Source organism: Colletotrichum acutatum (genome assembly GCF_030867785.1).
Source record: "Colletotrichum acutatum strain CBS 112980 chromosome Unknown BDZ83scaffold_47, whole genome shotgun sequence".
Classification (NCBI taxonomy): Eukaryota; Fungi; Ascomycota; class Sordariomycetes; order Glomerellales; family Glomerellaceae; genus Colletotrichum; species Colletotrichum acutatum.
The window spans coordinates 238,214-261,975 of NW_026849041.1; the positions used below are offsets into that span (position 1 = coordinate 238,214).

The 23,762-nt window shown below is 52.1% G+C and overlaps 8 protein-coding genes and 1 non-coding gene across 9 annotated transcripts; 4 read left to right on the forward strand and 5 right to left on the reverse strand.

Moving 5' to 3' along the window:
* Positions 1-209: 209 nt before the first annotated feature.
* On the forward strand, positions 210-1,288 carry BDZ83DRAFT_699526 (polysaccharide deacetylase; the record flags this gene model as incomplete). The annotated part of the gene is made up of 2 exons (XM_060511414.1): positions 210-344; positions 434-1,288. The coding sequence occupies 2 exons, from the start codon at positions 210-212 to the stop codon at positions 1,286-1,288; spliced, it is 990 nt and encodes a 329-aa protein (XP_060364942.1).
* A 245-nt stretch (positions 1,289-1,533) lies between these two features.
* BDZ83DRAFT_t153 lies at positions 1,534-1,628 on the reverse strand. The gene has a single exon. It is a non-coding gene; the product is annotated as a tRNA-Ile (tRNA).
* A 591-nt stretch (positions 1,629-2,219) lies between these two features.
* Positions 2,220-4,816, reverse strand: BDZ83DRAFT_671431 (fungal-specific transcription factor domain-containing protein). Its single transcript, XM_060511126.1, has 5 exons — positions 4,690-4,816; positions 3,999-4,638; positions 3,621-3,941; positions 3,231-3,568; positions 2,220-3,171 (listed from the first exon to the last, which is right to left on the reverse strand). The coding sequence occupies exons 2-5, from the start codon at positions 4,590-4,592 to the stop codon at positions 2,382-2,384; spliced, it is 2,043 nt and encodes a 680-aa protein (XP_060364943.1). The 5' UTR covers positions 4,593-4,638; positions 4,690-4,816; the 3' UTR covers positions 2,220-2,381.
* A 1,194-nt stretch (positions 4,817-6,010) lies between these two features.
* BDZ83DRAFT_719635 (amidase signature domain-containing protein) lies at positions 6,011-10,321 on the forward strand (the record flags this gene model as incomplete). The annotated part of the gene is made up of 8 exons (XM_060512197.1): positions 6,011-6,156; positions 6,442-6,688; positions 6,747-7,427; positions 7,478-7,853; positions 8,851-9,099; positions 9,150-9,251; positions 9,430-10,100; positions 10,154-10,321. 8 exons carry the CDS (start codon positions 6,011-6,013, stop codon positions 10,319-10,321), a joined length of 2,640 nt encoding a protein of 879 aa, XP_060364944.1.
* Positions 10,322-12,144: 1,823 nt separating this feature from the next.
* BDZ83DRAFT_621601 (chaperonin 10-like protein) lies at positions 12,145-13,442 on the forward strand. The gene has a single exon (XM_060508277.1). The coding sequence runs from the start codon at positions 12,175-12,177 to the stop codon at positions 13,315-13,317; it is 1,143 nt and encodes a 380-aa protein (XP_060364945.1). The 5' UTR covers positions 12,145-12,174; the 3' UTR covers positions 13,318-13,442.
* A 67-nt stretch (positions 13,443-13,509) lies between these two features.
* Positions 13,510-15,695, forward strand: BDZ83DRAFT_322336 (heterokaryon incompatibility protein-domain-containing protein). Its single transcript, XM_060502380.1, has one exon. It carries the CDS (start codon positions 13,701-13,703, stop codon positions 15,621-15,623), a length of 1,923 nt encoding a protein of 640 aa, XP_060364946.1. The 5' UTR covers positions 13,510-13,700; the 3' UTR covers positions 15,624-15,695.
* A 71-nt stretch (positions 15,696-15,766) lies between these two features.
* On the reverse strand, positions 15,767-17,631 carry BDZ83DRAFT_577651 (ZIP zinc transporter; the record flags this gene model as incomplete). Its single annotated transcript, XM_060505041.1, has 5 exons — positions 15,767-16,302; positions 16,361-17,070; positions 17,124-17,264; positions 17,318-17,416; positions 17,477-17,631. 5 exons carry the CDS (start codon positions 17,629-17,631, stop codon positions 15,767-15,769), a joined length of 1,641 nt encoding a protein of 546 aa, XP_060364947.1.
* A 2,451-nt stretch (positions 17,632-20,082) lies between these two features.
* On the reverse strand, positions 20,083-20,726 carry BDZ83DRAFT_651859 (uncharacterized protein; the record flags this gene model as incomplete). Its single annotated transcript, XM_060510486.1, has 3 exons — positions 20,083-20,296; positions 20,356-20,550; positions 20,608-20,726. The coding sequence occupies 3 exons, from the start codon at positions 20,724-20,726 to the stop codon at positions 20,083-20,085; spliced, it is 528 nt and encodes a 175-aa protein (XP_060364948.1).
* Positions 20,727-21,761: 1,035 nt separating this feature from the next.
* Positions 21,762-23,370, reverse strand: BDZ83DRAFT_752272 (retrograde regulation protein 2; the record flags this gene model as incomplete). Its single annotated transcript, XM_060514175.1, has 4 exons — positions 21,762-21,921; positions 21,976-22,174; positions 22,226-22,316; positions 22,372-23,370. The coding sequence occupies 4 exons, from the start codon at positions 23,368-23,370 to the stop codon at positions 21,762-21,764; spliced, it is 1,449 nt and encodes a 482-aa protein (XP_060364949.1).
* Between the last annotated feature and the right edge of the window lie 392 nt (positions 23,371-23,762).

The following is a 23,762-nucleotide window of genomic DNA, read 5'->3' on the forward strand; positions in this document are numbered from 1 at the left end:
GTCGCCCGATGGACGATTGGCCGGTTGATTCTGGCCGATCGCAGTCTTGGTCTTGCTATTTGTACGCTTGATTAAGGTCGTTGACTCGAGATATGGACGGCGTGTCACTCAATATTTGCACCCTTGTTTCTGCGATTGACTTATTCTTGAGGCATCACTGAATCCTAAGAATCTAGTCGTCTTACCTGATCAACAAGTAATTCTTCATCATGCCGGAAGCATACCACGCCCACCCAGACTATGGCTACCCGCGCGACTTCAAGGGTTACGGCGAGAAAGGTCTCGCCTGCCCATGGCCCAACGACGCCAAGATTGCAGTCTCCTTCGTCATCAACTATGAAGAGGTTCGTCTGCTTAGTCCTAGCCCCCTCCATGATCTCAGGCGAACAAGCATAAAGGGGTACAACAGCTAACATAAGTACACCCACAACAGGGTGGCGAACGGTCAGTTCTAGCAGGCGACGGCGTCTCGGAAACCAACCTCCGCGAGAACCCCATGGGCCCCGCAAAGTACAACGAACGCAACTACAGCGTCGAGTCAGAATACGAATACGGCTCCCGAGCGGGCTTCTGGCGCCTCTTCCGCCTCTTCAACTCCCGGAAGATGAAGTTCACCCTCTACGCCGTCGCCCAGGCCGTCGAGGAGCAGCCCGAGGTCGCGACGCGGTGCGTGGAGGAGGGCCATGACGTCGCCTCGCATGCTTACCGTTGGATCGACTACCATGATGTTCCCATTGAGACGGAGAAGGAGTATATTCGTAAGTGTATCACTTCGCTCAAGAGTTTGACGGGGTATGCGCCCAAGGGATGGTACTACGGTCGTAATTCGCCGCACTCACGGACGCTTGTGCCGCAGGTATATGAGGAGATGGGGGAGGATCTTGTGTGGGCGAGTGATACGTACGCTGATGATGTGCCGTACTGGATTGATCTACCCACTGAGCGGGACAAAGCTGATCCAAAAGGGTGTCTGATGGTGCCGTACAGCTATGACTGTAATGACTTCAAGTTCCACGTCACGGGGTCTGGCTTCCGCGACCCACAGGGATTCTACACGCATTTGAAGAACGCGTTCGATGTGCTGTACGAGGAGGGTCAGGAGGGTATGCCCAAGATGATGACGATTGGGCTGCACTGTCGTATTGTTGGACGGCCGGGCAGACTGGCTGCGTTGAGGGACTTTGTGGATTACATTGCGAAGAAGGAGGGCGTTTGGGTTGCTACGAGGACGGAGATCGCAGAGGCGTTCAAGGCGAAGTATCCGTATAAGAAGGGACAGTTAGCATAAGGGGACGATGCCGGTGGTATTGATAGGGTGTGCGTATTCTGATGATTCATGAAAGCTTCTTCGATTCTTTACGTTTCCCGTGATCTGTTGAATCTGTCTCCTAGACCGCTCCAGCACCTCCCTTTCCCAACCTGCTCCCCAACAGCCTAAAAATGAGCTAGTCACATCTGTTCATGAAGTGAGAACAAGCTGGGGTCATGGATAGGCAACCCAAAAAGTTGTAAATATGATTCGGAGCAAAAGAATGATCAGTGGGAGGCTTGAACTCCCGACCTTGGCATTACTCAACATTCCTGATGAAATATTAGTACCACGCTCTAACCAACTGAGCTAACCGACCCGCTGGTGATGACTAATCAGCCGATGGGAAATCTGAGGCTATTCGCATACTGTGGATCAAGCACTGGCTGCGGTGAGCGGTGATCAACGCAGACCCGACCCCAGGAAGCGACGAATCTGCCTTGTGTTTCGGCACTGATCAAGAAGAGGCATGAAATTTGGTTTCAGATAGAAATCCAGGGCCTTTCATCGATGGCAAAGAGTCGGCACGCTCTTTGGTTTCAGATAGAAATCCAGGGCCTTTCATCGATGGCAAAGAGTCGGCACGCTCTTTGAGCCTTGGCCATAGGAAGACTTGATAAATCGGTTTCGAAATTGTTTATTGAAACCTATCTATCCTAGTTGCCTTCAATGGGTATCTTCTTCCGAGTCTCTTTGTATTTCCGTTTCTTTGACGTATTCCAATTAGATTAATGAGTAGATGGGTGAGTACGGAGTAGTAGAACGGCCGTGTGTTTGAGGCTGCGTTGGGTCTTGGACAGAATAGAAGGTTGAAAGAGTGAGCCAAGTCTTAAGATCCTTTATCTAGATAGTAAGGATCAGAAATCTCGAGGGACAGATCGTTGAGGCAATTGAAGGGTTCGGATGGGCAGGGTAGATAGAGTGTTTGAAACGAGCACCTGTGGTGTTCTCAAAAGGCCGCTCCTCGTTAGCGCCCCGAAGAAAGAAGCAATCGTGAAAGCCAGTAATTTGCAAGCACGAGCGCGATCACTTTTCCAGGCTGTAGCATTCCGATTCGAGCAATCTCTCTCATTCAGCCTAAACTTCCGAACCCGCCAGAGTCCCAATTGGAGTCCATTACGTCTCGATCTGTGCCTTGTTCAAGCTCTTCCGTGAAGCCCAACTCCAGTCCGGGACTTAGGTAAGTACCATCTGGTTGACCTGCTTGATCCTTCCTTTCTTGAACCTGCCCGGACCTAGAAGAATGGTCAGGATGTACCATCTCATTGAACATTCTCCAGCCCTGCCACCCACCCGGCGCTTCCTCGTCTACCTCCATGAACGCTTCTTTCACAGCATCAGAAATCGCATGGGCCACAGATGATGTTTCCTCTGCTCCATTGCCTTGACCCATAGCTATGAGCCCAGAAGGCTTTACGGGCGCCATCTCCGGACACACCATCGAATCCACTCCTAAGTCAACATCGAGAGGCTTTGATCTGTCGTCTGGGCCCGTGAGCGGATCAACAATTATCTTGAATAGGCTCCCCGAGAGAGCATCAAAAATATCGCGGTACTTTACCGCACCGCGAAACTTCTCACCAAAGATTGTTAGGGACTGGGAACATGCCCGCGTGGCTTCAAGCGTGTCGTACGAGAAGAGAATGTGGTCCCTCCATATGCAGTATACGAGCGTCAAGCCAGCGATGAAACATGAGTGCAAAGCCATCATGGTGTAGCTGAGCGTCTTTTGCTGGTTGAGGCGCTTGTAAGCTGTGCAGACACAGGCGGCGGATCGGGCGGTAGTGAGGAACCTCGAGTCGGAGGTATTAAGTGCTGGAAGGAGGACGGTGTAGAGCGACAGGACCGACTTGTGGTACTGACTATTTTCCTTGTCAGTGCCTTCTGCTATGGTGCAGCTAAGAATGGCAGAAACACTTACAGGTTGAAGAAATCTCTTGAGTCATGATAAGCGCTTTCTGGGTCGTACATCCAGCTTATTGTACCGGCGTCTTTGGGCGGATGAGGAACCGTTCTCACCCATTCATCGAGTTCGGCTCTGATATCTCCCATCTTCGAGTCAAGTCTTGCTCGATCTTCCCTGGAACCTGAAAAGACGTCTTTGTCGACACGATAAACTCGATGATGAATCTTGGACTGTATTCTCCGAAGCTTGATTATGTGGATGAAAGGCTTCGTGTTTGACCAGGGAAGGTCCGATGTACTTGACGGGTCCTTCAGTGCTGTCAAGTTCCAGAACTCCAAGCTTTCATTAGGAAGCTTTATGGCTGTCAATGATCTATTTTTTATATCGGTCTCTGTCATATCTTACCTCGGTGTTGATGTCTCTATCGGCGATGGCGAATGTACGTCCAAGCACCACACTCGTCATACGGTCCAAACAGTAACATGACCAAAAGACGCGCCTACGGATCTCGAGATCGCGTGGATTATGAGTAGAGGTATTGGACTGCTTTCGATGTAGACCTAGCTCTATGCAGAGAGTAACAGCGTACCGCACCTGGGACCATGCACCGGCACCGTAGGGGCTTCTAGTTCCATGAACGGCGAGGAGGAGCAGAAATTGCACAGTGGCTAGATTATGCTGTTCCAGGATGTAGTCCATCGGCTCAAGGGCCGCCGCGAGATGTTTCTGACAGCGACCATGTTAGATTCATAACGACAAGCTTTCCTTGTAGGAGGTTCTGACCTGGGGATCAACTTCACATGGCTTCTTCGTCAACTGTAGGAACCTTGCGGATATGGCGTATATCAGGTGCATGATGCTTCGGTGCTGTAAAGACAGGGCTCCGTGATTGTATTGCTTCTGGAACCACTTAGTGTACAGTTTGCGATCTAGAATAGGCCATCGCGTATGAAGCCGATCGAAGAAGACGTCGAACAGCACCCCTGCTTGATCAGGGCACGGAAACTCGGACTGGCATTCCTCTGGGCTAGAGGAGACCGATATTTTGCGTTGCGATTTCGTCGAATCTGATGCAATAGTTTGATTAGTTGTCATAGCATCAAGCGCAGTTTTACCGCCTGAGCTGTGAAAGATGGAAGACTGAAGCATGCGCGCAATAGTTGCGCCGGAGCTTGATCCTAGGTAGAACGGCTCTGGTGCAGTGTCTGTTGTGCCAGATGCGCATAGCGACAAGTATGCAACACCGTCAACAAGAGAGGACGGCTCACCATCCGACAGTGAGCCTCGCGAGTTTCTGCGAGGACATTTAGTCTCAAGTTCCAGTGGTAATTGCACGGAAGATGTCTTGATAAAGTGATCTTCTGCATAATCTGGCATCCGGGCCTCGAGAAATGCGATTCTCTCTTCTAGTGCACTGATGTATCTGGGGCTCTTGTAAATATCCAATCTTAGCAGCACGAAAAGAAAGACTTGCAGTGATTTCCCGCCAGGATAGTGCGGCCTCAGTGCTCGTTCGTAGACACACGACGAGTTGGACTTGACGCAAGACCTGCAACTCGGATGCGCGCCATCGCACTTCCATGTCGTGTTCAGTCACCAAATGAACATGCGTGATCTAGTTAACTTCAACGACTTACACGTTGCTTTCTTCTCTTGCATCGCTTGCAAGCCAAGGCCACCCTCGACTTCCGGGTCTGCGGCACCGGGGCCAGTGGGACGGTGCGGGGACTCACGGGACCATCCGGGTTGAAGCCGGCCGACGTGGAGTCGATCATGTCTACGGGAGACGTCTTGCCCAGCATGCTCTCGGTCCGAACGTGGGCAGTCATTTCTAGTATTCTCCTGACTTTGCATGTATGTATGGGTAGATTCTGCAATGAGAATGCGAAGTAGAAACTTAGGAAGATTTCGAGCCGAAGTAGAATGTGTCAAGAGAACACCTGCAAAGATCCTCCGCAATCGCAACCGGGGGTGTCATTGGACGCACTCATACAGACGCAAGCATGAGATGTATGGGTCGTTGGGAACATCGAAGTACTCAAACTCCAAAACCCCCTAGATAGCACGTGGCCTAGGTATTCATCATGAGAGCTTGACCTTAAGATTTAGTTTGGCGATGATGGTTAGCGTCATGACCCGGCTTTTCCCCAGCTCGTATCTATCTTGAACTCGTACACAAACGTTTGTATCAGCCAGAAGCTCAGTCGTTATGCTGCGTTGTTGGCCCGTTCTCGGGAATAAGCACTGAGCAGCTGGGATTTTCTCTCCCCCAGCGATATACCCTCACTCCGGCCTTGAGTGATACGTCAATGTCGGTAGTTCCCTCCCGACGACAGCGTCTTTGCCGGATTGGGATACCTATTCGGACGTCCACCGCAGATAAGACCAACGGCCGGCCACCGCCTTATCTTGGTGGATCATCCCCGAGACCAGGTCCCCGGCCCATCCATCTACATGCCAAGCACCACTCTCCGCATATGCCATGCCAAAGTCTTATCATCATGTACTAGGTAGCTCATGATTACACAGCTCTCTGGGCTCGCGTGGCGACAGGCTGTTTGTCGGTTGGAAAGTCGCCGACAAATGAAGAAACTATGATCAGGGTTGCAATAGAGCTCATGCGTGAGAAACGGGCCTCTAATATGGACGACAGCCCTCACGGTTATAGAGGGAAGAAGAATGGGGATGTAAATTTCCATGAAAACATGTCTTTTTGATGATTGCCAGGGTTCTGATAGTGTTAATCACCACAGGTTCTAACCATGGCGCGCTTCCGTATACCAACGAGGGGCGAGATGACCGCGCCCTTCCAATCAAAAGGCGCCTTTGTAGAATGGATCAAGGCCCCGGAAACTCACGAAGGACGAACTCAGGTCGGAGACTCTAGGTGGTCGAACAAGGATCTCGAGCCGACGCCGCCAGAACAAAGAACATGGACGTGGTACAATTTACCATTGTACTGGTTTTCAAACATGTTTGGAACGACTGGGTGGAATGTCGCATCTTCGCTCATCGCTGTGGGTTTGGTGAGTAATCAAAACATACAATCATTGAGCATGTCCGCTCACACAACCAGACATGGCAACAAGCCTTCGTCTCCTGCGTACTCGGCTCACTCATATCCGCCATCATCGTTACTGGTATGGCGAGGCCTGGCGTAATGTACCACCTTGGATAGTGCGTTCAAGCCCTTCTCCCGTGTGATGTTTGCTGACCTGTGTTCAAGCCCTGTTCTTGCACGCTCGGTGATGGGTATGTATGGCTCGTACTTCTTCATCTTTATCCGAGCAATCGTTTGTATCATCTGGTACGGTATCCAGACCTACTACGGCGCGAACCTGCTGTCCGTCTGCTTCCGCTGCATTTTTGGGAATAGCTGGGACAACTGGCCCAACATGCTTCCCGCTGGTGCCGACGTCACTTCAAAGCAGCTGCTGGCGTTCTTTCTCCTTTGGCTGGTTGAGTTCCCGTTTGTGAGTAAATGTAGTATGCGACCCTTTAATGACATGCATTCCCTGACATTGACGGCAGACCTGGGTACACCCAACTCACATTCACTACATCTACACCGTGAAAGGCTTCATCATGCCATTCGCGTGCTTCGGACTCTTCGGCTGGTGCATGTCCTACGGAACCGGCATCTCCAATATTGGCGCTGCATCTGTGGCAGGCGCATCAGCAGCAGCCAAGACGCCCGTCGGCTGGGCTATCATGAGCGGCATCAATGTCATCATGGGTTCTCTTTCGCCAATGCTCGTGAACCAACCTGATCTCGCGCGATACTGCAGAGAGCCTCGGGATGCCGGTTGGCTCCAAGGGGCATGTGTCTTCTTCGCCAAGATCCTTGTCTTCTTCCTTGGCCTGGCTTCGACTACCTCGTTGCAGGGCGCCTGGGGCAAGGCCTACTGGAATTTGTGGGATCTTCTCGATGCTATCCTTGACCATTACTGGAATCCGACCGCCCGTGCTGGTGTCTTCTTTGTGTCGTTCAGTTTCATTCTCAGCGTGCTGGCAACGAACTTTGGTGCAAACTCGCTGCCTTTTGGCGCGGACATGACTGGATTGTTTCCCAGGTATTTGACGATCCGTCGAGGCCAGATCATTTGTGCGATCCTCGGTATCGTTGTCTTGCCGTGGAAGCTTATTGCGAACGCGTCTGCGTTCATCTCATTTCTGGGAAGCTACAACATCTTCATGGCCCCCCTATGCGCTGTAAGTACTTGAACGCCCAGTCTCAAGAACATATTGCTGACTTTCACCAGATCATCATTTTTGACTACATTTTGGTTCGAAAGGGTAATATCCATGTGCCGTCGCTGTATAATGGCTCTAAAGAGGGCCTCTACTGGTTCAAGTCTGGAGTCAACTGGGTCGGGGTGTTTGCCTGGATCGGCGGTACGGCAATGGGATTGCCCGGCCTCGTCGGGCAATACCAGCCTCAGATTGTCAGCCAACCGGCCAAGTACATGTACATGATGGGCTGGGTGTTGACGTTCTTTACATCGGCCATCTTGTATGCTGTGCTAGTGCAGTTCTTCAAGGCCAAGGTGTATCCTCCGGGCTACGAGAATGCCCCGGTGGACTACGAATGGCTGGCGAAAGAAGGCCGGGATGGGTTCTTTGAGGGCGAAAGGGAAGGCGAGATTTATGCGCCGCCATCTCCGCGCATTGACGAGGCTGAGGAGTTGCACTTGGGAGAGAAAGTGCAGAAATTGGAGGCCTAATCGTGGTTTCCTAACGATTAATAGCTGTCGAGAACTTAATCCCCCGTTTACTCCTACTCTGCTTTTGAGATGAAATAATTGTGGACGAGATCTTAGTAGAAGGAGGAATGTTAGTAGCAATAGGTATCGTGGTATTATCAGTGACAGTATAAGAAGAACTACAGTAGTGGTAGAAGATGTGAGAACGTCTCCAGGGACAGGAATTCCTGCCAACTACTTGGCATCCTCTTGCTTTCATGTTGCCATGATGTGACTGGAGAAGCTGCCCCCAAGCCGCACCGGCCAGCCAGCAAAGGCAATTCGTTGCGTAAATCAGCGGGTCACCCTCGGCTTCTCAAAAGGTAAGCACTGGAGTTCCGGGCGACAATGTTCAGAGATCACGCCTCATTCGGTGAAAAGGTTCCGATTCGGACGTGTCGCAATCTGCTCTTGGAGGCGTAGGCGGAGATATTGCGGGGGAAACAAACGCGGCGGCGGGTCTGAAGCCGACGATAACGGCCTGCGGGGTTGGAGTACCAGGGATGGCCCCTCTTACGGCCGTTGGAGTCACCGGAAAACATCTTTGAAATAGCCGGATTGCCTCCAGATTACTCCAACTCTTGAGAACCCCACGACTTTGTTCATGTTCTCTTCCCGTTTCCTAGACTCTGCAAACTCGAGAGTTACCTCCTTAACCTCTGGAACTCAGAACAGCTACCGTACCAGAATCATTCACGAGGCTCTTGAGTGCATACCCTGGACAGAGTTCACTGCAACCGTGGCGCTCTGACTCTGCTAGTACCCCGCCTTCTTGTTCTAGATCGTCTCCCACTCCGAGGAACTTGACGAGTTTGTATTGTTGTCAAAACGGTTAACTCTCCTATATCTTTTCTCGGCAATAGAGCAACGGCAATACCATCACAGAATGGCAGTTGAACCGTACAGACTTACGGCGACCCAGGCGTCAGCTAAGATCCGGGCTGGGGAGTTGACTGTGGAGGAGTACGCGCGCTCGCTCTTGTCCCACATTGGGGAGAGAGACCCAGTAGTCAAAGCTTGGGAGTATTTGAACCCAGAACAGGTGATTGCACAAGCGAAGGCAATGGATGCGATACCGCCAGAGAAGCGCGGACCCCTACACGGCGTTGCGATCGCAGTCAAAGACGTTATCTACACAAAGGGTCAGAGAACATTTGTCTGTGATTCTACAAGAGCACTAACCGTAATCTAGATATGCCAACACAGCACGGCTCTCCAATTTACGCTAGAGACGCCCCCAAAGTCGATGCGGGTTCCATCATCATTCTGCGACAAGCCGGCGCGCTGCTTCTTGGTAGGTCCATGCTGATAATTCAACCCTAGCGATGCGATACTAACACTAGTAGGCAAAACAACCACAACCGAATTCGCAGCGACGGTTCAAGGCCCAAAGACAGTGAATCCGCATGGTACAAACCGGACGCCTGGTGGCTCCTCGTCAGGATCAGGCGCCGCGATTGCGGATTTCCAAGCGCCGATCGGCCTAGGCACCCAAACTGGCGGAAGCACGATCCGCCCAGGATCTTTCAATGGCATCTACGCCCTGAAGCCGACATGGAATTCCATCACGCGCGAGGGTCAGAAGATTTACTCATTGATCCTAGATACCCTCGGTTTCTTCGCCCGTAGTGTCGAAGACCTGCAATTGATGGCCGATGTCTTTGACTTGAAAGACGACGAGCCCCCGAAGGACACCTTCGCTGTCAAGGGCGCTAAGTTCGCTCTGTTGAAGACGATGGTGTGGCCTCAAGCTGGACCTGGCACCCAGTCCGCGATGACAAAGGCGGCGGACCTTCTCAAGGCTCACGGAGCCGAGGTAGAAGAGATTGAATTCGATCCTGAGCTTCAGGAGCTACCTCAGTGGCATGCGACTGTGTTGCACAGCGACGGAAGATCCGCTTTCCTGCCCGACTACCGCGCTGCCAAGGATCAACTTCACGAGTTCTTGATTTCGCATGTTGATAACACGAACAAGATCAGTAGAGCGGAGCAGCTAGAAGCGTTTGACAACATTGCCATCGCAAGGCCCAAGGTTGACAAGATGCTGGGCAAGTATGATGCCGTTTTGGTGCCTAGCGTCGTTGATGAGGCGCCGGAAGGAACCTCGAGTACCGGAAGTGCAGCTTTTAACGCTCCCTGGACTGTGGGTTTCTCTCGGAACTAATTTCCATATGGCATTGCTAACGAAAGTAATAGGCGCTGCACGTTCCCGTCGTCAACATTCCTGGCTTTGAGGGTCCGAACGGGATGCCCGTTGGTGTTTCTCTTGTAGCCCCCAGGTACCATGATCGTCATCTCTTGGTGGTCTCCAAAGCGGTCGGCGAGATCTTCGAGGCTGAGGGAGGCTGGAAATCTGCTTTATAATTATGAGCCATAAAGCATCTGCGACAAGTAGCCTCTTATGCTCTGTAGGATTCCTGAGCTTCGGTAAAGCCGCTCAGCATATGTTGGCTGTTGTGGTTAGGGTTTGAAGACTGCGGTGTAGATATTTAATTATTTCATAATCTGATTACCCATCTATAAGCTGTAACGGGATCGACCGAGCGGGGTCAGCTCTACGCAGTGGGATCGTTCAGGGTCAACAAGAAATACAACGCGGAGGCTTCCAGTGCCACTGCCGCCACTGTTGTCGTCTTCAGACGTTGATGTTGTTGCACTAAGGTAGAAGATGCCTGCACGTCATCCACCTTTCCCCGTTGCGACCTCTAGAATAGGTCGGTATCAATAACGTCTGTCTGGCAACGCCCTCCCCAGCGCTGCCAACACAAGCGCATGTCAAGTAGGCCACGCTGCTCTCGTCGTATGGAGACTTAAAGCGCTCTAGTAGAAAGGGCTGAGGCTGTCTTGATTGTCATCCCGCTTCTCTACAGCCTTTAACTGTCCCCGGCGACTCCAATAAACCGCTGAATAGAATTCCGTCTCTTCTCCCTGCCATGCGGATGCGTACTTGAGTTGAAAGTAAACGGAAATGCATACAACACTGGGAACTAGCTGCTCATTTGCGGCCTATGTACTTAATAACCCGGCCTTGGTAGGAACCTTCTATGGAGCAGTGACTTCCCTTTCGGGACAGTTTTCAGAACCATAAAGTCGAGAACGCTGCTCCTGTGTTATGGTATTGACGACTGTGGCACAAGGTCGCTGATAAAGCACTGCCTAAAAGTAGTTGACAAACCGTTCATCTGATATTTGCCGTTCCAGTAATTGAGCAAGGGACATCTATCAAACGTCTGCAACTCCATCTCCCTAAAGTAAAAGGGGGCGAGAAAGAAGAAAAGAAGACCACACAATTACGTGTATCAAATAGGCGAGAAAGATTTCCATGCGGCCATGTTTGGGTCAGCCAATAGCTTAGCCTGTCAGGCTGCCTATCAGGTTGCCTGACATGGGGGGCTATGCTTGACACTATCACTCAAAGCCACCACTAAATTTCCAATGGCTGAGACTCAGCCGCCAGTCAGAGCTGCTGATTCGATGCCGACATATCAGGCTCAAGCATAGGCAAGCTTCATTATTCACCATATCCTCTCCCGGCGTCAATAAACGATGTATCTCTTCAAGCAATGAAAGGCCAGTCCGCCTGCCCAATCAGGCGACCCAATAGGTATATATACCTGACACTATCCCGGCCTACATAAACCAGGAGATGTTCTCCAATCTGCGGTGGCTACCTCCTACTTTCAACTTACACAGCACCAAAACGATCGTACTTGATCATTGGTCAACACTCCGCGCAGGCATGTGCTGATGCCATTCTGTGCTCGATGAGATGCTGCTTTTCAACGTTGCAGGCCTGATTTACAAAAGCGAGACCGAGCAGAGTTGCACTTGGAGCTTAGAAAGCATGGCGGAGATCAAGCGGATTTGCTTTGCAGGCGGATGTAATTTCAACATAGTTCTTAGGACTAGTAGTTCCTAGGATCACGATTAACTCTCGAAACTCCGATCTCCGCCACTCAGGTAGCCATCCATCGACTACCTGGCGGATGTCAATTACAAATTCTCTGTCAGCCGTGAAATTTGATGCAATGCATTCTCAATTGATTGTCAAACTTTGCTGAATTTCTCAAACTTCGAACATTCCGGCTGAAAATATCTCGCCGCGGGCAGGCATGACATTTAGGATCGTGAGAAGTTATAAGAGCTCGGGCGTCTGTAGAGTTGAAAAGTAGCATGAAATTACCGTATGTCAACATCCCCTTGAGTAAAACTCCATCATGTCGTCCATCCCTATTACACAGAGTGCAGCAGTGCTTGAGCAGCACGGCAAGCCTCTCGTTGTTGTTAAAGACAGACCCATTCCAGAAGCCATTCCTGGAAGTATTGTTGTCAAAGTCCTCGCCACGCCACTCTCGCGTTACGCAAAAACCGCATTCGACGGCACAATCTCTGCTCCCCTCCTCGATCCGCCCTTTGTCCCATGCCCGAGAACTCTCGGGTACGTGCACAAGGTTGGCAGTGGCACCACATCCTTCGAGGAGGGGGATTTGGTGCATGTCGAGCCTGTAGTCACGGCTCGCGATGATCCGAACGTATTCATCATGCAAGGCCACGTCAAGGGACCGCCTGGCGATAAGACCGACAGATTGGCCGAAGGAGAGTTTCGCGACGGTGCTCTTCAGCAGTATCAGCGCGTTCCACTCGAAACCGCATACCGTATAGACGAGAAACTCATCAGAGAGTTAGGCGTCGACCTGATCAACCTCGTCTCCATTAGCACGTTTTCTCCAGCCGCCGGGGCTATCTTTGAGTCAGCGAAGCTCAAGGTCTGCGATACAATCATCATTGGGCCATCAGGCGGATCGTTTGGTGGAAGTGCTGTTGAGTTGGCCTTGGCAGTAGGAGCAAACGTCGTTGCGCTTGGACGAAATGCAGAGTTGCTACAAGCCATGAAGCAGAGCTTAAAATCTTCTCGGCTTAGCACCGTTCTCATGACGGGTGACATCGATACCGATGCCGCTGCCATTCTCGCGGCCACACCTGGCGGTGGAGGGGCGGACATTTACAATGATTGGTCTCCAGGCGGCGTCACCGTCGCTCCCTTTCTGCCATCGGCTATTCGCGCACTCAAGCCAGGCGGGCGGATCGTAGTCAGCGGTGGAGCTTACGGCTTCTTGGAGATCCCGTATATATCAATGGTGTTCAGTAGGCTGTCGGTCGAAGGCTCGTTCATGTGCAACCGCGAGTCTATGATAAGACTGATTCATATGATTGAATCAGGGCAGCTTGATATCAGCACTGGAAGTGGTACTCAGGTTCGAAAGTTTGGACTCGAGGAGATTGGCAAGGCCACCGAAATTACTGAGGAAACAACTCGATGGAGGAGCCACACTGTTGTGACTCCTAATCAGGTCGACTAGCAGCTTCATGGTGTTTAGCATCACCTTCAGAGTCTTAGGCTTGATTGAAACAATTTCATTTTCATCCAGACGACTTCCATGTCCTGAGAAGATTAAGAATGGCAGCTCTTATACACAGAGAAGAGAGGATAGAAAGACTTCATTCTTTATTTGCTTCAGTAGTTGTATGATTGTGCATCGGCCACTCCCCCATGCTCACCTTATAGCCCCCAGTCCAGCGCCACATTTCCCGGGTTCTAAGGATGCAGTGCAACGCTGCTGCCTGATTGGGTAATCTTACATCTCCAAATCCTCACTGTTGTCTTTCAACTTCATTGCAATCTTCCTGTCGACTGGGCATTCATCCCCAATACTCCCCAACCGCAAAGAGGCTGAATGAGACAATGTCACTAACTACAATGGCGAGACCAAACGAAATAGACGAGACCTTCTCAAACCTGGCCCTAGACCCCTCATCACCACCTCTCCCACTCTTCACCAAACCCGCAAAGTCACCTCTCCGCACCCTCTTCACCCGCAAATCCCCTCTCCCTCTCCAAACCACTGTCCTTCCTTACATCCCCCTCAAACAACACGAAGTCCGCCTCGTCAACCTCCACGCAGGATCCCCCTCCTCCCCAATAACCCTCACAACCGAAATAACTGCCCTCCCATCAGCAAAATACACAGCCTTCTCCTACGTCTGGGGAGACCCCTTCGACACCCTTCCCCTCCACGTCGACAACCACCTCTTCCACGCTACGAGAAACCTTCACTCCGCCCTCCAGTACATCCGCCTCTTCCTAAAGCCATCGCAGATTGTCCCACTATGGATAGACGCGATCTCTATAAATCAGTCAGATATCGCAGAACGAAGCCAGCAGGTCTCGCAGATGCGGGAGATTTATACTTCGGCTGACCTAGTTTTAACCTGGCTCGGTCCGGATCTCGCCCCGGGGCTAACGTACCTCCGCGAACTAGGCGACCACGCCCTCGCCGTCTCTCAAAATCGTAAAGAACCGCCGAAACTTCTTCCTAGCCACGTTAAAGACCGGTATACTACAATCCGGGAAATTGTCAGGGTCTTTCAATCTACCTACTGGAACCGAGTCTGGACGGTACAGGAGTACACTGCCCCCACCGACCTTGGGGTCTTCCTCTCTGGTACGGCGTGGATAGATCGTACTGCGTTCCTACCCGCCACGATTCTCTATACGCAAGCACTGCACTGGCTCAGGGATGGCTTGCGGAGGCGGGGCGCTGATGCCTCATTCGTGGACGCGACGCTTGCGAGGGTGAAGAAGGTTGTTCATGATCTCAAGATGAGCTATGCGCGGATGGCGGAATCCAATGACCTTATCAGAATGTCTGCTGAGACAAAGGTCTCTTCTAAAGCTGAGGGAGTTGGCCAGGTTAAATCAAGGCATAGGGAGACCTCAACGGCTCGCAGGTTCAATCTCATCAGCCTCCTTTTGCGTTTCCGCGATCTTCAAGCTACGGACCCGCGAGACCGCATTTACGCGCCCTTGAACCTCCTCGATCACGGTGCCAGGAAGGATCCCATCATCCCCGTCAATTACTCACTCACTGTCAAACAACTCTACATCTCCGTCGCCAAAAGCCTTTTAGAAAACAAAGACTACTGGCCTCTAAGCATTCTTGAAATATGCCGCTTCGGATCATCCGATCTACCGTCGTGGGTGCCAGACTGGCAAGTCCTTCCGAGAAAGGTCCTTTCGCGGGACGTCACCACAGGAGAGCAAGTTCTCTGTGCGAGTAGAGGATACCACACCAACACCAAGCCGTGGGAGATGTTGGATGAGGCTCGGTTGCAAATCACGGCTATGCAGGTTGATGTTGTCACGGAAGCATGGGAGGCATTTGATGCGCTAAGTGTGCCTCGAACAAAATCTTATCCGACGTACACCCTCAGAAACCCCAGTGAAAAGTACGCAATCGGGGAACAGACGGTGTTGGAAGCCTTCCACGGGCTAGCAGGAATCGAACCGAGATCGGAAGATGATGAAGAGGTGGAAAGTTACTACCAGGAGGATTGGCATCGCAACACAGGGATGATGAGCCGTTTCAATCGCCGCCGTTTAATCCGTACTAAGCACGGCCTTGTCGGTCTGGCTCCAGCTGAAGCCGTGCAAGGGGATAAGATCTGGCTGGTCCCCGGCGCAAACATGTTCTACATCTTCAGGCCTGTTGCAGACGACGGAAGTCACACGCTTATCGGTGAGATTTACTTCCAAGGTCTCATGAATGGAGAAGCACGGGGTTTCCTAGGCGATGCTAGAAAGCGAACTGTCATTACACTCGTTTAGGGTATAGCTTCTATCATGAAAAGGACCGACCCAATATCTACAAACTTTTCCCATTTTCCGCATTAGATGTGCAGCAGTAACAGGATTCTGCACCACGACTTATCATTGACCACTCTTCTCCTCCCACTGCCTTAATCAACGACTCAAGCCCACTTGCCGAGCACACTCATGATGATCATGCCGGCGATGAGACCGAAGAAAGCAAGGGTCGTAACGATCGGGCCAGTGCTTAGGAGCTCTGCGCCAGGAAGCATCCAGTCCTCGGCCCACATCTCCACAACACCAACCCAGACGAGGATACCGGCCGAGAGCGCGTCGAGGGTTCCGATGGCGATGATGGTGTCGCGGTCGTTGCCGTTGAACTGCGAGAGGACGCCAATTCCAATGGCCATTCCGATGGGTGTGACGAGCGCAAAGGGAGAAGCGAGGGTGAGCTTCTTGACCAGGGAGAAGCTGGGCTTCTTCAGGGAGTTGAGGCTGCCCTCAGCGGAGGCGGTTTGCTCGACTTCGGCTGGCGTACTCGGGGCAGGACGCTCTGTCATTTCAGCCGGGGTCGGCTGACCGAGCTGGGCGATGCGAGTGCCAAGTGCGATACCCTCAAACATCTGGTGGAACAGAATGACAACAAAGAGAGTCAGGAAGAAGGTGTCACCAGCCACAACAAGGGTGATACCAATCACTGTTCAATCCTTTGTTAGTGTGCTACAGTGAGGGGGTGATCTGAATGGGCAACATACAGATAGAGTGAAAGATGATACCGCACTCAAGGACCAGGACAGTGACTGTCTCGGGGGAGAATCGGGTCATCGCACCAGGATTGGCGGCCATCTTTGCCAGGACCATGCGCTTTCCAATGTACTCGACCAGGAAAGACAGGAAGATACCAGCCATAACAATCGCAGAGGTGGTTCCCTCGTAGCCAAGACTGCCCAGACACTCATTGCCAAACATGAGCTGGGCGTGGGTGTACAAATGGATGAAGGCGGTGGAGATGATGATACCTGTGCCGAACTGCTTGAGAATGAGGAAGATGGTGTGCGTCTTGGTGGGCATCCACTTGATCATGAAGATGGGGAAGTAGACTCCGAAAGCGCTAGTGACCAGGATTACGAAGAGAAGACCGACACGCAGAGGAATGTTATAGTCGCGTGTAACCTTCTCGCAGCTCCTTGTGCCGCTGCTCTCGCTCTCGCCTGCGCCAACGCAGTGCTCGACACCGGCGTGGAAGTGGCAGTTTTCTCCCTGAGGTTCTTCTCCACTGGTGTCGTCGTGATCGGAAGACTCGGCGCCTTCGGCAACAATCTCAACATCATCTCCATTGGGAGCGAGACAGTAAGTATCAGTGCCGTGGGCGTGACAATCAGTGAAGGCCGTCGGTATCGCTGAGGCGGCAGTGTTGGTAGGCGTTGTCATGACCTGGTATTCCGTAGTACCCCACATACAGAAGCTGGAAAGCTTGTTAGCGAATCTTGATAATACCAAGCAGATGGAAGTGCTTACACCGTGACCCCGTGAAGGTGGCAGTCAGACACTGCCGTTGGTGCGCCTGTCGCAGCGGCAGCAGCCGTCGTCGAAGCAGCGGTGGCAGCGGGCGCATTGGCGGCCACGACTTCCACTTCGCCATCCGGATAGAAGCAATACCTGGTGTCAAGAGTGTTAGAATGGGTGGCTGACATGGTATAGGGTGAGCTTACAAGTCGGTGGCATGCTTGTGGCATCCAGTGTATGAACTGGGCAGCGAGCCAGTAGGGGTAGAAACAACTGTGAACTCTGTGGTCCCAGCTTTGCAGATCCTGAAGTAAACGATGTATAAGTAGCTATTTGACAGTGAAAAAGCTACTGAGGGTTCTTACTGGGTAGATGAGGCAACGGAGCACTGAGAGATGGCCGTGGGATCAGACCCAGCAGGCGTGGTGGTGGTGCTAGCAGCCGTCTGACGTGCGACAAGGGAGGCCGAGGTAGTACTCAGAAGAGCCGCAACGGCGGCAGCGGGAGTGAACCTGACCATGACGTCTGAGTCTGGACTTCGAGAAAGCTGCCAGTGATAAGAGGGAAGCGAGCCTGGGCCTTGTCTGTGCTGAGATGGGCGGACAGGGCTGAAATTCTCCGGACGAAATCCAAGACAGGATGGTGATGCAGGAAGCGTCAAGCTGCGCTTATGGACAGGATGGTTCTCTACGGGATGTTTTATGGAAGAGAATTTGCGGTCGAGGTGGCGAGTTTGAATGACGACCTGTCAGGAGAGGTTATGAGAGTGAGCACCTTGAGAGAAGTGTCCAGGTGAGAAAGTCAATTCGCCGAGCCGGTATGTCTGGCCGGCGTAGTCTCTCAGGGTGATGAGATGGCGGATTAGAACGCGGAGGAGGAAGCAGGAAGTTTCTGCAGCAGGAGAACTTCTCAAGAGGGACAAGATGCCAGGGAGGCTGGAGGAAGAGAGGCGAGTACCAGGCGTAGGGTATTGCAAGTTGCGAAGTAAGCATGCGCAGGTTCGATTGAGGAGGGAGAAGAATGAAGACAGGATTCGATGCGACGGATGGGATCCCTGCCAGTTGGCCGTGTCGAATATGCGCGGATATGCCATCCATTGTTCTGCTTTTTCGGGTTCCCCTCCTGGGCGGATTGCTCACTTTTCTCCTAACGCAACAAAGCAATAGCTTCCGAGAATACATTGCCAGGCTCCTCTGTACGTCTCCACGACGCAAGCTTGTCTTTCATTGTCTTGGCCGTCGGCCGCGGCGGCTGACCCTGTCCTCGTCGGATGACTGTGAGCGTGGTTCCCCGTGGGCATGGCATCGTAGCTGGATGCAGCTTGCTGCGCGCCAATGACGGTCGAGGCAATTTTTCAGCCCACATCGATAGCATATTCCATAGTCAAATTGATATGGCATCCGCTGGGATGAGAGCCACCGCAGCCCGAGGGAACCATGGAAACGTGGGCATCACAAGCCCCTGTCGTCCAAAGTATACAGTAAGTGGACCGATGGTGTTTGTCGAGAGAAAAAGCGGGAAGCCAAAAGAGACGGAAAAAAGCATAAGACGACGCGGTCTGTTTGCCAAGGCTGAGAGACCCATCGCCAAGGCTGAGCACCCGGATGGCCAGCAATGGGCAGGAAAAGGAAGGAAGGGAAAGGCAGCAGCTGGCGAGATGGGAAGCAACGCTGATGGAGAAAGCCAAGACAGGAAGTCACGATGTCCAGTGGGTGTTTCCTGCTGTTGCCTCTGAGGACCCGCGCTGATTGGGCACAGACCAGCTGAAGTGGCTTAACGTCGGGTCCACATGCCTGTTTTCACCCGGTACGTACCGCCCACATGCCCCCCCACATGCACGTCAAACTAAGAACCTTGATGGCCTCTCCCAACGTCCCTCCTTTGCTTCTCTCAGTTCTCTCACTCACTTACTCACTCACTCACCCGCAGTCTCATCGCATTCACTCACGCACAAACTCACACCTGACTGTGGTTCATTTTCTCCTCCGACCTTGATGGTTATAAGTGGCGACAGCTGCATGCCAAGACTCCTATAAAGTAGGCCGGGTCGACCAACCCCCATCACGATGAGGCCTTTTCGAGGTTTTCTGCTTTGGCTAAGGGTCCTCGGAGCCTCTCGAGTTCAGCTTCCCATACTACGTAGTCCGTACCGGTCGTCAAACTTCAACGCCAAGATTGCCTTACTGCAGGCCCATAGGCTCGTATTGCAGAGGAGTCACCGTCCACAGGCACTTTTGCGCGCTCCTTCGGCCGATCTGACGTGTTGGCGCCTGTGAACCTCTGAATGACACATAGCATTCCCTCTGGCGAGGATCTATCGATGCTGGATGAGACGACTCTGGCTACCAATACTGCCTTGATGAGACCGGGCCGGAAGCAAGGCCGCAATCCCGGCTGGCTAGTAAAGACGATGACTCCAGACCGTTTCGTGATGTAGTCAGCCACACCGTGCTCAGAGAAGTCACCACCACTCCTGCAGCGCAGTCATGCAAAGACCAACGGTTGAAGATCCTCACCGGTGACATGACTAGCAGCATGCCAACGTTTCACGCATGGTTGCAGGTTTTGACTTCCCGCTGTCTAGACTCAAACCAGCCTGTCGGGTCTGTCACTACGTCCGTGCCTAAGCTTCTATGATGCAATGGGTGCAGCTCCAAATGTCAAGAATTAAGCCAGGACAGGGGCAGGTGTCTAGTGGTTGATGATCGCGGTCACGAAGTAGGGAAGACGTGTAGTCGGTGAATGCGTGTTTTGTTTCTATGCTACCATTAAAGCCCATCTCTATTTGGAGTGGAAGGGAAGGAATATGCCCTTAGGAGGCCCAGCTTCTCGAAATTTTCCCCGAGTTGGCCTGCCCGCTGTCCTACCACTGCCGAACCGACAGCCTACTCAGTGTATGTTCATGAATCCCAATTCGTGTATCCGTAAATGCTTGGAAGGCACATAATCCATTTTCTCGTCGACGAACCCCTTACAAAGCCATGACAGCGACAGCGATGGCAGCAGCACCAAACCCAGCGCGAGCAGCTCCGGCAGGAACGGCAGTAGAGCTGGGAGAAGCGCTACCAGCAGCAGTAGTGCCAGCGGCGCCAGTGGTAGCCGCAGCAGTGGTGGTGACAGCAGCGGATCCGGTGCCAGTAGCAGAAGCCGTGCCGGAGGCGGCGGTGGCAGCAGCATCGCAGTGCCTATTTCACGCGTTAGATCGTCTTGAAGCGGAAGGGAAGCCGGTGTATTCTGTGCTTACCAGTGGTCACCATGGGGCTCGCAGCCGACGGACTCAGTGGGAGAGGGAGCAAGGCTGCCGGTGCCGGAAGTGTGGTCGTCATCGTGGTCGTGGTCGTGGTCCTCAGTGGCAGTGGTGGTCGCGGCAGCAACGCTTGTGAGAAGGGTGGTTCCGCTGACGGCTGCGGCAGTGGTTGCGCGCGCGCCCTCGCAGTGCCTAGAGGTGTATGTGAGAATGGCTCCAACTTTTAACGGAAGTGGAAGTCTGACTTACCAATGGTCACCGTGAGGCTCGCAGCCGACGCTCTCCGTTGGTGAAGGAGCCAGGCTCTCGCTCTGGGCAAGAGCAAAGGCGGCAAAGCCGAGCATGGAAAGAATCTGAGAGGCCTTCATATTGATAGTTTCGGGTGGATGTCAGGCGAGCTTTGGTATGGATCAGGGTGACCGATCGCGAATGATTGTCAATAATCAACGAGTATATGCAGGCACAGGCGTGGAGATGAAGAAACTGTGAAAAGGCTGTGAACATGTGAGATTTATAAAGATGGTATTGTATTAAAGTGAATAAGCTACAAATGTCAACCGCCAAGACGAATCGCCCGAACCCCAGGCGCGGAGTGAGCATCAAGGCGTCAAGGTAAGAAACTCCTAGCGAATCTTGGCACGAAAAGAAACACAATTACGAAAATTGATTGATCTTTCCAAGGCGTTGGTTGGTTGTTTTTCTGTTTGCAACTCAGTTCAGCCAGGCCAGTTCGCCAAGAAACTACGCAAGTCAGGTTATTCGCGGAGACTACGGAGTATCACAACGTGCTTATCCCTCCCATTCGACTTGGCACATGCTCAACATGCCCGGTTCTGTTTACCGTCAAGCGGTCTTTCAAGGATCACCTCGCCATATCTGGTACCTCAGGCTCCAGTCAAAGGAGTGGTTGGGTTCTGGTTTGATCTCGTAATGCCGCACCCATGTCAGGCCCGCGTTTGCCCAGGCGCGAAGAGGCGGGCCGGGCCATCAAGGTCCTCAAAGTCGAATCCTCGGCTTGGCACATCATCGCCGCATCGAGGACTCTTTCGGAAGTCGCACCAAGTGAGTATCCTTGAAGGTGGTAATATCTCATCTTCAACTTGTTATTCAGTTGCCTCTTACTGGCTATTCAGCACAGGAGCTTTTGCCGTTTTCGAACTTTCATGGTTGCAATTGATCCCATATATCATGCTAATCGGCCAACGCCCCTCTCCTTTACCCAAATCCCTGGGTCCTTTTTCATCATTACCAAGACTTCAAAGAGCCCCTTTCAACTGGTTTTGTGGAATTGTCTCGAGTCTCAACGACAACCACCTTTGTTGGACGGAGTTCAATCTACGGTCGGGGCTCCGACTGCCAGCCGGTCTCCTGACGGAACCATCAAGCTCACACCTTTGAAATTCTCAACCTTGTGCCAGGCGCTTTCTGTCTTTCCTAACGACAAGAAGCCAACCTGTCAGAATCGAGCAGATACCAACCACGAGTACCGACAAGTTGACCGCATACGAGACTCGATATCTAGGGCCGAACACCGTGCTGAAGACGTGTGGGCCGACGATGCCACTGTACCTAAAAATCAGGAAAAGGCTACTCGATGAGAAATTCTTTTGAACATACCCGAATTGAGCACACGCATTTGTCAGGCCAATGCCGATCCCAGATGCCACGGTTCCTTCAAGTGCCCTGATGCGCTCCGGCCAGATGACTGGGTATGCGCACCCAGCGCAAGCAACAGACACGATCAAGCAGATGTAGCGCACCACCGGGTTATCGACAAAGAGAAGAATGATGTAGCATACGATAATTGTTGATTCGACTGCGTCCGTTAGCTCTGTGCTAAGTCTGAGTGTTTCCCCAGGCGACTTACTTCCTGCGGCTGTCACCCACGGTCTGATCCACTTTCTTTGAAGCATGAAGCCCAACGTGTTCAGAAGCAAGAAGGCCGAAACATACGGAGGCTATATAGTATCAGTCAAAGGTCCTTGACATTATTAAGATGAAGCGCGGGCTCACAATGTTCATCAACTGAGAATATGCCGTAGTTGTGAAGCCAAGCTGGTAGATGACAGTCGGCAACGCGAACCCGACCCCGAACCCCCCGATACCGTGGCAAATCCAGTACAAACTGAAGGTGTAAAGCGTCGGGTCTCGGGCCATGACCTTCAAAGACTTGAAGTCCCAACTCGCCTCTCCCTTGGGCACAGAGCTAGCAAGTCTCTGCTTCATGTACAGCCGCTCCTCCTCATTCAACATCTTGGCTGACTCTGGATAGTCAGGCAACCAAAACGCAAAGAAAGCGAGAAAAATAGCCGGTAGACCTTCGAGAATGAACAGCCACCGCCACCCGGACACATTTCCAAGCTGATCCATGTACGAGATGGCATATGCCAGCAATCCAGACAGCGCACTGGAAATCTGTCCCACGGAGTAGAAGAAGGCGATACGCTGCGGCATCTCTTCTGGCTTGTACCAGAACGCGTAGTGATACAAGACCGACGGGAAGAAACCTGCCTCAGCCATGCCGATCGCGAAGCGGACACACATCATACCCGGGAAATTCGTCGCCGCGGCGGAGCAGCACGCAGATACGCCCCATGCCATGATGAGTATGAACATCCATCTCGAAGGTTTGAACAGCTTCAGTAAGATCGTGTTGGTGGGCTCAAAGATGAGATAGCTATATGAGAAGATTGAAAGCGTCCAGGCCCATTGTGATGGGTTTAGTTCGAGCTGCTTCTTGATACCGGTGCCGGCCTCGAGGTTGATGATGGCTGCATTAGAGTAGTTGGCGCTGTCAATGACTCGAAAGACGTAAACGAGAGAGTAAAACCCCACGAGCCAGAGGTCAATCTTTCTCAAGAGTTTCTTCTCAAACTCGGGTTGGGCATTGCTTGGTTCGGTCTCAGGATCGGAAAGATCTAAGCTCTTTGTCTTTGTCGCCTTTTCGGGAAAGGTCTGTACGTGGTCGGCGACGTAGGCCGATGTGCTGATCGGCTCTCTTGAGGTCGCCATTTTAGACGTAGTCGTGAAGCACCGAAAAGAACCAGGATATCAATTGACACAACTCAAGACGAAGCCAAAACCTCTCCAACCAACCAGCAGAAGTACTTTTACGTTTACGTTTCAATCGTAGTTCTAAGAGTGACGGACCAAGAACCATCAATTACCGATGCCGGATATCTCCCCTGGTCCTTCAACTTTGGACTCATCACGACATGATAACAAGTATGGCGATCTGTGTAATCATCCAATCCTGACCGAGGGTTGAAGGTCTGTCATTCTTCAATTTGATCCTGGATGATAAGTGCGGCAACAACATCTCTCGGACTTTGCCCGACTGTCGGGTAACATTTCCCCGTCATTTTCTATTGTTCGAGCACGTCTTGGTCGAACTTGCCTGGAGG